Raw genomic sequence first — 15623 nt, forward strand, 5'->3', positions numbered from 1 at the left:
AACTATGCCAAAAAAATCTGAAAAACTCTGATGCTAGCGAAAAGTCAACTATATATCCTGAACGGAAGACAGTTCAAGCAGGAAATTCATCGAAGGCTGAGGTATATAGATCTTATGATGAATTCTTCTTGCATCATCCCCTCGTGTGCTCTGAATTTCATTCATAATTTCTTAAATTGGAAATGACATGCAAATTAGTCTATTTTTTGTTATGCATGTAGCAATGCCACTATCATTTTTCTTTACATTTTTAAATATTGCATCTTGGTTGGTTCTTAATATCATTAAACTTCCCCGCTTGTTGATGAGCGCCCTTCACAAGGTGATAAATGATGTTTGTCATCCTCTAACATCTGATAATGCCTGCTTTTATTTGTTGCTTGATGTGCAAATAAAACAAATACATAAAAAGAAGTATTTTGCTTATTGCTAGCCCCAAAAAAAAGAAAAGAAAATAACAGTTATAGCATTTTAAAAATTGTTTTGCATTCCATAATGTCCTCATGACAATAACAAAGGTCTGGAATATTCAAGGGTGTAATCAGGTCACAGTTGATATAGGTGTCGATTAAGAATTCAATCATGTGCATGCCAGAGTAAACGAATTGAGAGCTTAAAATTTGGTATTTGAATGTGTAGAGTGGGTTATCTCTCGACAAAAGGACTGTAAGTAATACGTAATATCAGATGATTTGTCGCTAACATATAACGTAAAGTTGTTTAGGTGCTTTAACCCCTAATATTGAAGTAATAATGAGCAAAGACCAAAGACTATGAGGAATCCGATAAGTGTCTGTCAGATTTTGTTCTTACTGTGATGCCAGCCAGGCATTGTGGGCTTGGACCAGATAACTGAAACTCAGTGAGAAAAATAATTATGTTAATATCTTGCCAGAGTTGGGTGCTACTGCTAGGCATTTGAGGCTAAAAGGTCAATGAGATGCTCATCCTGATGTGTCATCTTAATTTCTTGAGGTCTTTGCGGATGCATCTGGTTTAGCCTTCTCTCAGTAGTTACTTCTTTCTTTTTCGCCTCTCATCCCTCGAACCAAAATGTAAAATGACCCCAAATGAGCAAAACTCTAGATTATGTGCAAATTATTGCAGCCTTGCAAAACTCCATTTTAGATTATAACTTGGTGTGCAATTATTTCTTTTACAGGTCCAATACCAAGCTTCACGCCCATCATTTGATAGTCAAAAGGTATGTTGACAACTATTATCTCTTTTTTGCTGTACTAGGACCATGACTAAATGAGCACTGGCTGATAATTTTGTACGCTGCGTTGTCAGCAGGCCTCTACAAGCTCCATTGTTGGGCATGCTGACCATACACAAGGAACTTCAAGAATAGAAAATTCAACTGCATCACAGGTACATTTACTGATGCAGAAATGTTTATAGTACCATGCTCGGTAGCTTAATCATCATTGGCATGATGTACCATTATTTCCTTAACAGGTTGGACGCCAGACTTCAGAACCATCATTTGATAGTCGCAAGGTATGCTTACAATCTCTCGCTCCCCATGACACATTCCGCAGCAGATTATCAGTCCGTCAAATATATGTTATCTGCAGGCTTTTACAGGCTCTATCATAGAGCATGCTGAGAATTTACAGAAAACTTCAAGAGAACAAAATTCAACGTCATCACTGGTACTGCGTAGATTTGTTAATTTAAGTGTGGTGTTTCTACATGAGTATAATTCTTTATGCTTTTTATGAATGACAATTAATCCCATTATAATCATGAGTCATGGCCTTTACAGGTTTCTGGTTCACAACCTTCGAAACCAGTCTCGAGATTCAAAATGCAGAGAAAGTAGCTGCAATATTTGGAAAATGTTAGGTTCTTTAAGTTGGCAATGGTGATGGCGTCCATATTCGGTCAAGGTCAACGATGTCTTTGTTAGAATCAAAAGGGAAAGAGTTATTGTAGGATAAACCAAGAGGGAAATGAGCATCAATGTTCATTGGTAAAAGTGAACTGGGGGGGTTTTAGGAATTGCTGATGTTCCTGGACTATGATTACGAGTCAACAAATTTTGCTACTAGTATTTGCTCACGTGGAATTGGAACACAGACACTTTATTAGCTATATAGAATTTTCTTTTTTTTTCGTAATAAAATATATAGAATTTCTCGTAAGCCTCTACAAGGGAGAAAGGGATATTGATTTTTTTGTCCTTGGTTTAACTTATAAGCTAGAGGGGAGTAGAAACACACGTTGATTTTCTGTTTTCTTTGTATTCTCCCCATGTTTATAGTGAGGTATCCCAATCAGAGTAGTTGATGTATTCGCTTTCTTATATTACGCCCGAGTCTGGAGATCTATAACACAGCTAAGAATAACATCAAGACTAATCAATCAAATGCAGAAAAGCCTTACTGCAATTCTTGGCAAAGACAAGTATGACTGTACATCCTGATATGTTATACTGCACACTGTTCTCATTTTCTATCAACGAGTGCCCTATGTGCAAATAAGTATAGTAGTCCTTCAGCCTTCACTGGCAAGAGGAAGACTGTACCTTTCGGCTTCAAGGTATCTCCTTCCTCCTGTAGTCCTGTATTCTTGAAGCACTTCCTCTCTTTCTCTTGGAGTCGCTGATAATAACCACATGCTAAATTCAAGCTCTCCCATGCCTCTAGACCGAGCGAGCAGCCTAAATTGGGCTCTCTTCCTCTCATTGATGATGGGAACTTTCTGTTTTTTAACTGCAAACTCTGGTTCTTCTCCCTGGACAAGAGGCATGCTTTGGCTTTCACTGTGATGGATGGTGGTCTTTGTCTTCCCTTGAATGGCGGCGGAACCGAAGTTGACTATGTCTTCATTCCGATGAGCATAGACAATGCCTAAGACACAAAGCATCAGTTAATTATAAAGAAAAATCACTTTGTCATTCCCCAAATCAATAAAGCAAAATGAAAAAGACGTGGGGTTCAGTTGACAAATTGAGCTCTATGAGGGTAGACCTTACTTTCAAATCGGAGTAGGACCAAGACACAGCCGGACAAGGATTAGTCCCATAGTTAATTGAAGGGGCATCTTCATGTCTTACCCAAAATAGAAGTGAAAAATGAAAAAGGATGCGCATCTTAGGAGGTTCAACGCACCATTTCAAAATCAAAGCCGCAGGACCAAATGATATTTGCTAACCATGAAAACCAACATTATAAGCACACAGCTACTTGCCCTCAGTCTCTTGGACACCAGCCATGATAAGGCAAACAAAAAGGCAGGTCGAAGTTGATCGGTGTAAATTTGCTACGGACCAAGGATGCCCCTACTTCTAATACGCCATTCCCCGTTACGATGTGTGCCGGTAAAAGTAAAAACTTTACCCAAGGTATCTTTGAAGACGAAGAGTAAAATGATTTAATCAGTTTCAACTTAAAAACTATTTGTTGAATGGCAACACGCAGGTTTCGTGTTCCAAAAAAGAGGGGACTTAACAATGTATGGGATCCTCAACACTGAAGACGAAGAGTAAAATGACTTACCAAGATCTTCCAGATCTGCTTCACTAGTTGAAGTCCCTTATAATTGGTTGATAACCTGCTCCCAGAACCTGATACTAATATATCAGCTTCTTCTGAAGGAACAAGTTTTTCTCCTCGCTCTATTCTACGCTTGTGCTCTTCCTTCCTTATCATGCACATGAACTATTTCGCTTGTAAAAAGCTTGTCAGATAAATCTCGAAATAAATTGCAAATTCCAAAAAGTTCCCCTGAAATTCCTTGCAGTCCTGCATGAATACTAACGAGTAATTATTCACTTTCAAGAATTAATTATGTATACATTAATAGATATCCACAACCAAAATGCATAGATTTGGTACCTGGACCCCTTCAAAATAACGCTTTTCCATTTTTCCAGAGACAGCAATATTTGACAGTTGCTGCTTGTAGATCTGACGAGAATAAACAAGCTCTTCAAGTGAGCCAGCTGCAAGAAGCCGGAATACCACAACATGTCGCTTCTGCCCAAATCGGAACGACCTGTCCTGTGCCTGTAAGTCTTGAGCGGGATTCCAGTTGGGATCAAATACCACCACACGATTTGCACTGACAAGGTTCAATCCAAGCCCGCCAGCTCGAGTTGATATCAAGAATACCTACAATCATAAATAAGAGCCCAATGGCAAATTGAATTGAATGGCCCTAAACAAGTATCATTTTAGGCCCTGGCCGAAAAAGAAAACCAGAAGAAGTATCATCTTGAGAGGCTCACTTGTTTGCTTGGACTTGAGTTGAAGTCATCAACCAGAGACTGACGTAAATTAGTTGGAGTAGATCCATCAAGCCTTGAGAAGCAGTAGCCTTTTCTTATAAGAAATTTCTCCAGTATGTCAAGCATTCTGAAAAGTGCAAAAGGAGCACAATACCAACAGAAGAAGAATAAAAATTGTTCCAGGAAAAGAAGGCATAGCACTTTGCAAGTCCCAGTATTGTTCAGTATCTGAGAACATACGCCCTCATGGACAGTTTATAAGCAAAAGATCAGACAAAATCTCTACAATCCATGGAATATCTACTTAAACTACAGTTAGGTCATAATCCGCAGAAGGGTCTAGAGACTATTTTGAGCGGGGATGGGAAGAGAAGTGGGGTTTGCTTATGGATAATGGTAAAATGTATAAACTCAGTCTTGAGCCATTCCAAACGTGGATAAAAGGTTTTCAGTCTCATTGCCAATTGGCCTATTATCATACCTTGAAACAATGACTTTGAAAACAGAATATTCTTAAAACATAAAAGTCACTGTCTACCATTGGCCAAAAAGAAAAAATAAGATCAATAAGACCTAATGAACCATACAAGCTAAATCTAGAGAACTGGAGGTGCTCAAAAAGTAAAAAGTTCGAGGTGTATCACCTTACAGAATAGCTAAACACAAGTATTTTGTCACCCTGAGAGATCCATGAAAACAAAAGTTTTTCAAGTGCTCTCATTTTTCCACAATGTTTGACATCACTTAGACCCATAAAATTCTCATTCTGCGTGTTCCCACCCACCAAATCTATATCATGGCCAAAGACAGCAGCAGCAAACTCTGCGTCTTTTTTGTTTCTCTGGGTCATCTTTGGGGTTTGGCTTGATCAGCTCAAGGTGATTGCTTATCTGGCATAAAGACAAAACAGGTAACATCAAAGTAATGAAAGCACGTCTTATTAGCACGAGACAGATGGTATACTTTCTTCAAAGAAATAAAGCAAAAACAAGTTAAACAGAAAGGCAACAATGCTTAACATTCTGCAAAGAAAAGTGAAATCTAAATTTTAGTTGTTGAGAAATCAAATGCACCATGCATAATTACAGGGTTAGCTAATCTAAGGCACTGATAGAATCAGTCAATTTGAGTCACAAATCATTAACATACTCATAACATCCAAACGCATCGGTTCCAAAAGTTCCCTTTGTATCAAATCCTCCGATAAATTCAAGTGAGTAGATGCTATCTCCACATAGCAAAATGAAGTCATTCAACTAAAGTGAATATCGATGAGTTAGACAAAGATTTCAAACAAAGTCAGTCATATCATGTCCTTTTTGAGTCAAGTCACTCATCCTACTTCATCTATTGTATCTTCACAAATCATGCATGCATATCTTCTATAATTGAGGCAATGCTTTGCTTTCAATTCCCTGTTAGAATTGTTGAGCTGAATCATGACAAAATTTACCAAAAATAGCAAGCCACGACAGCCATAGCTATGAATAAAGCATCTTTTAAGATATACAACTTGCGGAGATGCTATAACCAAAAGAGAGGTGCAGAAGTTCAAGATCTTACTCAACCTGTTGGAGCTTGACAAGGCAAGGAAGGACAAGGCAAAAGGGACATGAATCACAACCATCAGGGTTATCTCTGTGGAGGTAAGGCCAAATGATTCCATTTGATACAATCCTCTTGCAACATTCAACTTGTGTGAGTGGGCTTCCACAGCTACAAGGCAAATCCTTATTAATAAGGCATTGGATGTCAGGAAGTTGTAACATTCTCCGATATGCCCGTTTCTGTAATTCACTCATGGCACAGAACAGAACACAACATTATCTTCCTTTCCCATCATAAGATGCCCAATGGTCTCTTCCTTCGTCCTTCTTAGCATATATTCTGAAGAACTGTAACAAGGTGCAGTTTTCGCTTGTTGGCAATATCAACAAACCTCTTCGGAGCAGTTGACCTCTGACCGTGCTTGAGGGGTTCATCATAGAAATCTCGAAAATGTTCCCGTGTTCCCAGGGATCCTGGAACAACCCAGTCAAAGAGATTAAACAGTTCCATGATCTTATTTTGCATGATCGTGCCAGTAAGACCAAAACGTCTTTGGGTTTTATTTCTAAACATGCTCTGTAGAGCTTTGATTTCTCATTCTTGAGCCGATGAGCCTCATCAATGACCACAATGTCCCATTTGATTTCTGACAAGATGCTACCATGAATTCTGTATGTGTCAAAACTGGTAATAAGTATCTCCACTCCATGTGCTTCCAATTTATCATATATTAGATCTCGGTTTGAACCATGATAAATGGAAACACTAAAGTTTGCCCATTTAGAGAACTCACTCTCCCAGTTATGGATAACAGAAGTTGGGCAAATTATTAATACAGGGTCTCTTTTCATTGCTTGATTTTCCTTTGGCATATTTCTCCATCTTTACCAAACACAGCAGCAAGAAATGCTATTGTTTGAATGGTCTTTCCAAGACCCCTGTTTCAAAATCCCAACAATAAAAATTGAAATTGCAGAAGAAATTGTGACAAAAAGGAAAATAACCAAATTCCCCCCACCCCCCCCCCCCCAAAAAAAAGGGAGGAAAGACAGCCAATATCGATATCACACATGGTAAAAGCTAAGAATTTACATTGTAACAGATAGTTTCAGCAATTACATAAGAAAATGAAATGATTAAGAATACTGAGCATGCCAATATATGACAGATAGATTCACTAAAATGGATTGCAACGGCTTAAGTTAGTATAATATGTGAAGAGAAAAAGATTAAACATGTGACTCACATGTCATCGCCAAGAATGCCTCCATGATTGTTTTTATACAAACTATACAGAACTTCACTCCCGCTCTTTGATGTTCAAGCAGTCTGCAGTTGATAGATGCAGGAACCTGAAACAATGAATTACTCTTTTAAGAATAATTTTCTTCATATTTCAAACTGCAATACTTCAGTGCAAAAGGTTTTACGCCATATGCTGTCTAACAGTTATCAATGTTGAGACAGCTGTAAACGTCTATTTATAACGCATCCACTGTGTTACTCATGTCCATGAATGTTTGAACTATACCGTTATTTCCCTATAGAACTGTGTAGCACACTGCTGAAATCGTAAAATGCATTGGTATAACTAAGAAAACCGTTAATCTCCTCACAAATGACTCAGTATTTAATCTATCATAGCATTAACAAACAAGCTCCTGACAATGCCACAGACGGGGGGGCAAGTAAAGCCTGTTTTTTAGGTATGTCCGCATTCCTGAACTGTAAATTGCTAAATTACACCCATGCACAGAAACTACATCTCTGATGTGGGTGCGTAAGAGTCCTTTTTCTTTTCTTAAAGAAAACAGCTCGAGGGTTATGATAATTTCTTGAACTAGTTCCAGGAGAATATGATTTTATTTATTCAATACACAAAAAATAGGAAGAAATGATGACACATTTTCTGCCAAAACTACTTAAACGACCTACTTAAACCAATTTATCGACCTGTTTACCACGAATAACCATTAAGTTTGACTAAAGTTCAAGCCAATTGCTAGATTCAGCCAAGGATGCAACCAAAGTCTTTTTCTTCCCAAACAGTTATTCAACTGTTTCAAGCATAGTAACTGGACTGAAACCTCTGTATAAAGTAAACTCCATCGAAAAACATTTGCGTTCATGAAAACATTAAGCTTCAAAAACATGGAGCCACCTGTACCACTGGAACTTCTCCATCCGAAGACAATACCAGAGGCTCAAAGGGTCCAGTATGATCGAACTGAAACTGACACAATTTAGCTCTACCGAATTTTTCCCTCTTCAATTCTGGCTCCTCCTCCTCCCTCCTCCTCCTCCTCCTCATCATCATCATCCACGACGTCACTACTTTTCTGTTCCTTTCTCGCTTAGGTGAATTGTGAGGCTGAATTAGGGGAGGAGCAAGTGGGTCTTGCAGGCGACGAAGCTGCTGGTGAGAGAGGACTTTGGGGGTTTCCTCGGGATTGGGAAGTCGGAATCTCGGAAAATCGAAGATTGCGCTTGGCTAACCGATGGAGAAGACGGTTGGCTTGTGCACGGCTTGAGAGTCTCCTTGAAAGCGCGCAGTGACATGGGAGAGGAGAGCCTTTCTGGAAACGGCTTCGCTCCTGAAAGCGCGCTTGATCTAATACGTTTTAGATTTATTTTATTTTTTTGGCCGGCAATACATTTTAGAATTTTACTGTTTTTAATATTAATAATACTATAGACTACTTCCTCCCATCTTCAATACAAGAGTGGGTTAACTAATTCAATAGATTAAAAAAATTTATTAATTTATTTATTTATAATAAATAGTGTTGTCTTTTTAAAATATCTATGCTAATCAAGTATATTGGTTAGAACTACTATTATTACAAGAATTATCTTAAAAATGAATAATATGAGAAATAAAGTGGATTAGGATTTTATATTTAAAACCAAAATAAAAATCAAATAAGCTCTTACATTAAGGACCGGAGGGTGTTGCTTTTTTTTTTTTTAGCTGAATATCAATACTATATACTAATACTAAACGTTATATTAATTATAAGAAATGTGACACATTTTTTCTAAAACACCATAATCATCTTTTTTAATACCTTATCTCTCCCTTTACTTGATTATGGTTGAGGGAGTATCTATAGGGGTACTTTAGAGAAAATTAATAAATATGAGAAATGGGTCTTATATTTAGGATCAAAACCAACTCAACAATCGGCTCCTATATTAATGACCGGAAGAGTAATTCAAATAGATTAAAAAATTTATTAACTCAGTTGTTTGTAATAAATAGGTATTGTCTTTTCTAAAATATCCATTCTTATCAAGTATATTGGTTAGAACTACCATTATTACAAGAATTATCTTCAAAATGAATAAATATGAGAAATAAAGTGGATTAGGATTTTTATTTAAGACTAAAGTAAAAATCAAATTCCCATAAAAAAAAAGTAAAAATCAAATAAGCTTTCATATTAAGTACAAGAGGATATTGCTTTTTTTTAGCGGAATATTAATACTATATACTAAACGTTATATTTAAAGGTTAAATGTACAATTTTACATTCTAAATTTTTTTAATAATTATTGCAATTATAATTAAAACTATAATAATTTTCTAAAATTATCAAATTTATAAATATAATATATATAATAAAATGACCGTCATTTTCCGGCATTATACATTTAAATATGTTTTTTATTATATTATCCCAAAAAATTTTGGTTAAACATAATTTTTTTTATAAAAAGTTATTTTACTATAAATCATGTTATATTAATTCACTTTTATCCTAACCTCAATTTACAAACGTTATTTTTTTGCAAATTTCAGTTTTGCACTACACAAGTTCTTAATTTATTTTCTAGAAGCAAGGGACTTGTTTTTTTTTCCTCCCAAAATTTGGAGGAGATATTGCAAATTGCCAACTCATTAACCGCCAAAGAGTTTTCTGATTAATGAAGACCCTCAATTTAAACTATTAATGAATTAATAAAGGTATATTTTCTTTCAAAAGTTTAAATTTTCATTAATCTTGCTTATTATTAATAGATGTTAATTTCCTTGATATCTTCCACTCAATTCAATGCTAAGGACCTTTGGAATAATTTTCCCCAGATAAAAACATACACATATTCTTTCAACAAAAAAAAACCATTCACTCCCTTTTCAATCGAATTCTCAGTCTCTCTGGCAAAAAAAATTAAATTAAATTAAATTCTCAATCACTTGAAAAAATATAATATAACAATTTCAAGGGGATCCAGGTTGGTGGGTAACAGTGTTACCGTTGAGTCTCTTGCATGTCGCCAAGTGGAAGTAACGTACTCTGGTTTAGAGCATAGAAATCACAAACAAAACGCTCCCTCCCTCAGCTTTGTATGCCAACCCTCCACAGCATATTTCACGTTTTACTCCGCAACGGTCACTTCCCTCTCTCTTTCTTCAATCTCCGTTATATATGCTATGAGCGTATCACACTCGGATCAATCCACACCCACCTTCATCATCAATTCTCTCTCTCAAAGATCAGCTCGGAATTAACTTCTCTGCGAATGGGTCTGAATCTGGCTGCAGGTTTCCAGGCTTTTTGATCTTTTTCATGTTCACATGGCTTCTTTTCACGTCATTATCTCAAGCACGAGAGTTTTACGTTGGTGGCAAAGATGGTTGGGTAACGAAGCCTTCAGAAGACTACCATCACTGGGCTCAAAGAATGAGGTTTCAAGTGAATGACACTCTCCGTAAGTCCAGTACATTTTTGTTTCTCCATATTTATATAGATTTCACAATGTGTAGTGTGATTTTTCTCCATTAGTATCATTGATTGTTGTTTCTGGTGGATGTAGGTTTAAGTACCAGAAAGGGTCTGATTCGGTTTTGGTGGTGAAAAAGGAGGATTACGATTCGTGCAACACCAAAAATCCCTTGCAGAAGATGGAGGATGGCGATTCATCTTTCATTCTTAATAGGTCCGGTCCCTTCTACTTCATCAGTGGCAAATCTGAGCATTGCCAGAAGGGTCAAAAACTGATCGTCGTCGTTATGGCTGCGAGAGGCAAGCCTCATCACCAGTCACCTCCTACCCCGGCGCCGGCGCCGGCTCCGGTTGTGGCACCATCTCCGGCAGCCAAGACACCAACTTCATCGCCATCGGCTAGTTCCGGCCCAGGTTTGAGGCTTGCTGGTCCGGTGGTGGGATTGGCTTCGGGGGTTAGCCTTGGGATAAGCTTGATCTTTGGGAGCATTGGTGGGCTGCTTTAATTGTTATATGGACGTTGAAACAGAAGTGACTTCTTTTGTGTTTGGCTGGGTGTCTGGAATTGATTTCCTGGTATTTCAGTGTATGTGTATCTATTTGCTCGATCAACGGCGAGCATAGAGCAAGCTTTCATTAATTAGGGAAGTATGATTTTAATCTAGAGAATTTCGATACTTTTGTCCCCCCCCCCCCACCCCCAAAAACATTTCGATTCTTTTTGTATACTTACCCCGCCATTTGTGTTAAGAGCATTATCTTACTTCGATGGTTTATGGTTATGGCTCCTGTACCACAAATTAAAAAATTAATCGCCCCAAGCATATCGCTAATAATTAGCAATTAATTAATAAAATTCTTGTCGATAACAGATTAACATCTATGTATACCCTTGTGATTCTATTCATATTTTTTTCAAATAAAAAAAAATTAAATCTCACTAACTCATCCAAAACTTATATGTGTGTGCGTGTAAAGAGACAAAACTTAATTCAACAAAAAAAAAAAAGAGACAAAACTTATATTCTTACTATCCGACTATACTGGATGTTTATTTCATCAATTATATTGAAAGTTGAAACATGCGTATCTTCTTTTTTCCACGTCGATAATATTTTCACCGACATTCACTTTTATTTAATTGTTGAAAACATTTATCCTTAATTAATAATGAGTTATCTCTTTTTTTTTTTAATAACAAAAAGTTTAAGTGAATTGAATCTCAGAACTCAAGATCAAAGTATGACTCCATGCTCATATAATACTTATAAAAGTATTTATAGATCCCTGACCTTGTATTATCACAATAAACAATGAGTTATCTCTTGGAGGGAGTGATGAATTGTGAGGTCTACTAAGTAATATTGTTTTTGGGCCAAAAGGTCCGTTGAGTAATAATGACTATTACAATTACCTCAAATTATATTGATGCAACATAAATAGGTCTTTACCCTCAACGCCCGTTTTCTAAAAGATTGTGCGATACGAAAAACAACCATGGCATCTATATATAGCTTCACATTAACAAGAAAAGCCCGGACAAATAGAAACGGATCTCGCGGATCACAAGCGCTAGTTCATGCATTGCCATTCATAAAACAGAATCACTATTTCTTAGCTAATAAAATCCAAAATTCAAATATATGAAGGGTAATACCAAACACTTGTTGCTTCTGCCAACCACAAACAAAAAAGTATAGAAAACCCAACAACTGGCCCTCAACCTTTTGCTATTATTATGGTATCACTAAAAACTCTCCCCTCCTGCATATTTTATCTTCTTCCTCCCCATCGATCTCCCTGATCATCATCAATCAGTAGAATTCATCCATCCACCCACCCACCCCTCCATCCATCCATCGGATCATCAAGATGAAGCATGGTCTTGTGATCATAATTTTGTTAGCCATGGTTTTGGGTTCGATGTCCAAATCAAAACCATACAACAACATGTTTCAGAAGGATCAAGTGTGCAACAACAACAACAATAACAACAATGGATTGCAAGGAGATCAGTGTTCCGACAAGATCAAAGGAATGTCTTTAATGATGAGATCTACTGGTAAGAGCAGATCCAGGAACCTCAGGACTGTGAGGTATATAAGTTACGATGCTCTTAAGAAGGATAATATTCCCTGCAACCGACGTGGAAATTCTTACTATAATTGCAACAAACGCGGGAGGGCCAACCCTTATCGACGTGGTTGCACCGTCATTACACATTGCGCCAGAAACACTGATTGATTGATTGATCCATCCTTGTTTTCTATAACTATATATTCTCACTGCACCTGCATGCATATGCAATATGTAACCACACTATTCCCATCTAATTTTAATTTATTTATTTATATAGTTTTCTTCTCTCTTCCTTATAGTCTTAATTAATCCCACGTCTCTCACTGCTTTTTTTTTTTCTCCAGTTTTTAGATCTTTATAGAATGACAGAAGCAAAAATAATAATGGGCCCTTTTTTAATTTATTGCATGTATAAATGTATGTTCTTCATTTTCTTTAATTTTCATGCATGGACATATATACATCATCTGAATCTCTCTTCTCTTCTGTTTTCTCATTTGTGTATCAACTAACTCGACCAACTAAAAGGGCAATACTTGATCACTTGTTACCTCTTCCTTTTCAATTTGTTTATATATGTATACAAAATAAGTAAGATCCGTAGGATGAGAATTGTTAATCGCCTTTAGTTCTGTAATGAATGTGTGATTGTTAATTGGATATATATGGCCAGTGCAAGGTTCTTGCCTGCTAATCTGCTTGTCACTTCGCATGAATTAGCTCTAAACTTCATGGCTTTGTTCAATCCTATTCCTCTGCCCCCAGGTCCTGGAATCTGAGAATCTGCAACTCTGCAAAAAGGGATTCACAATCAAATTTGTTTGATGTTGTGTTTTAATTATTATATATTTCAATAATAATTTATTCATAATTTTCTTACAAATATAGTACTACCTCCAGTCCTAATTATAAGAGCTAGCTGACTATTGAGGAGATTAAGAAAATAAGTTAATTAGTTATTTGTAGTAAATAGATGTTGTTTTTTTAAAAATATCCTTGCTAATCAAGTATATTGGTTAGAACCACCATTATTAGAGGAACTAATCTGAAAAAAATGCATAATATTATAGACAAAGTGGATTGATGTTTTATATTTAAGATCAAAATGAAAGTCAAACAAAGCCTTATATTAATGACTGAGATAGTACATTGTAATGTAATTTCACATTGGCAATCATTAGAAGTTCATCAGTTAAATTTTCACAACGTTATTGTTAATAGTACTATGCTGCTTGCAGAGAAACAAAAATATTCATATATTCGCTGGTAATAATTCATAATTCGAAATGTCCTATCACCTTGAATAGTCCAAAGGTCTCGTAGGAGGGGAGCCTATCCGTTAGGAGTTTCCATCGTACAAAAATCTGCCAAAATCATCAAGATATATATAGACACACACACACACACAACAGATATCGAAAATGAAATAACATGGCGCTTCACAAGATCCCAATAAATCATACTAATATTGACGTTTACGATTCCCCAAACTATAAATTGAATTATAGTCTTCCAGGAGGAGAACAATCCCAAATGAAAAAAGGTTTCAAGCGACGCTTTAGGCTTCTAGTTTTTCCAAGCTGAGAAACTTGATGGAGAACAACGAAACGATGCGTCTCTGTTTCTATCTGCATCTATATAATTGACTGCTACGCTTCATATACTGTTGAAAAGCCAAGAAAATGGATTCCCATTGTAAATATGGTCGATTTTTGAAGGACAAGCAAGTTACTGATGCAATGGCTCTAGTGGCAGAATTATGCCGGAAATTCTACAGAATGGGTTGGGTTTCAGGTACTGGAGGAGCTATGTCTGTCAAATTGGACCATCTCGGCCTCATCGTCGTGACCCCTTCTGGTGCATAATCACCGCTCCTTCTTTACACATATAACAAGTTTACTCTATTCACTTCAATATCTGAAAAATATGACTATCTTTAAATGAAAAGGGGTTCAAAGGAGAGAATGGCTGCAGAGGAGACGTTTGTAAGTCTTCGGACGGGTCTGATTTGCTAACACCTCCTGTGAAGCCATATCCTCACAACCCTCCCAAGGGCAGCGACTGTGATCCTCTGTTCATGAAGGTGATCACACACAAACACTGTTTAATTTGTTATTTTACATTAATCTTTCTGGTTTATTTACTGTATGCCCCTATAGATGCATTTATTGCTTTTGTGGTATTGTCCCGTCTCTGAATGAACAGATTTATGAGATGCGCAGTGCTGGTGCTATTATACACAGTCATGATATGGAGGTTGTCTAGTATCTATGATCAGGCCTTTGTCTAAGATTTTCGAGTAATTATCTGATTTAACTGTTGCTGTTAGAAGTCAGCTTCTGTATGCCTAGTTTTAAATTTGACGGGGTGAATGAAGGCTTTTCCTCTGGGTATATAGATTTTTCCACTAATTTAACAGATCACTCACATGGAAACGATTAAGGAATTGATGGACATGGGTATTTTGATGAATTTATAGTTCCAATAATTGAGAATGCCGCACACGAAGGAGAGCTGATAATTCTATAACTGAAGTGGTATATCATCTTTGTCCATTTTCTTTCTGGTTTACAGTTTCATGATGATGTTTTTCAAGTCTCTCTATCTTTCAATTGTACAATAATAAATAATGATTATTTTTCTATTATTGTACTTCATATAGCTTGAAGCATACCCGAGAACAAACGCGCTTTTAGTACGCAATCATGGAGTTTTCATATGGGGAGAGTCATGATTAGTGCCAAGACGCAGGTCAGTGTGTTTTACTGATTGGGCGAGGAAAAACTGAGGTTATGAACACAAGCTTTTAATAGTGAATTGCTTCGATGTGTATCAGGCTGAGTGTTATCATATTATTTGGTGCTGCCATCAAGCTCCATCAGCTGGGACTGGATTCTTCTACGCCAAGCCATGGCCCCATCAAGAGATCATGAACAACACAGATAGTATCAGATGGGAGTTTCAGCATTCAGCATTTGGGTTTCGAAAGGTTGAAACTTTTTAATCTGAGAAACATCAAAACAACTATGTGT

The 15623-nt window shown here is 36.7% G+C and overlaps 1 protein-coding gene, 1 long non-coding RNA gene and 2 pseudogenes across 3 annotated transcripts; 3 read left to right on the forward strand and 1 right to left on the reverse strand.

The window, feature by feature from the left end:
* The first annotated feature begins 4 nt into the window (after nt 1-4).
* On the forward strand, nt 5-2150 carry LOC114732138 (uncharacterized). Of its 2 annotated transcripts, none has more exons than XR_003738962.1 (6): nt 5-101; nt 1163-1204; nt 1294-1374; nt 1462-1503; nt 1581-1658; nt 1772-2150. It is a non-coding gene; the product is annotated as an uncharacterized LOC114732138 (long non-coding RNA). The 2 variants fall into 2 exon arrangements; XR_003738963.1 differs by having other exon boundaries at nt 1297-1374.
* Nucleotides 2151-2388: 238 nt separating this feature from the next.
* Nucleotides 2389-8372, reverse strand: LOC114732143 (switch 2-like; annotated as a pseudogene).
* A 2048-nt stretch (nt 8373-10420) lies between these two features.
* LOC114732144 (early nodulin-like protein 2) lies at nt 10421-11018 on the forward strand. Its single transcript, XM_028919435.1, has 2 exons — nt 10421-10428; nt 10604-11018. Exons 1-2 carry the CDS (start codon nt 10421-10423, stop codon nt 11016-11018), a joined length of 423 nt encoding a protein of 140 aa, XP_028775268.1.
* A 3255-nt stretch (nt 11019-14273) lies between these two features.
* LOC114732145 (probable bifunctional methylthioribulose-1-phosphate dehydratase/enolase-phosphatase E1 2) lies at nt 14274-15580 on the forward strand (annotated as a pseudogene).
* The last annotated feature ends 43 nt before the right edge of the window (nt 15581-15623 follow it).

The sequence above is a fragment of the Neltuma alba genome, unplaced genomic scaffold (assembly GCF_004799145.2).
Source record: "Neltuma alba isolate B1F8T4 unplaced genomic scaffold, ASM479914v2 tig00012879_pilon, whole genome shotgun sequence".
In the NCBI taxonomy this organism is placed as follows: domain Eukaryota; kingdom Viridiplantae; phylum Streptophyta; class Magnoliopsida; order Fabales; family Fabaceae; genus Neltuma; species Neltuma alba.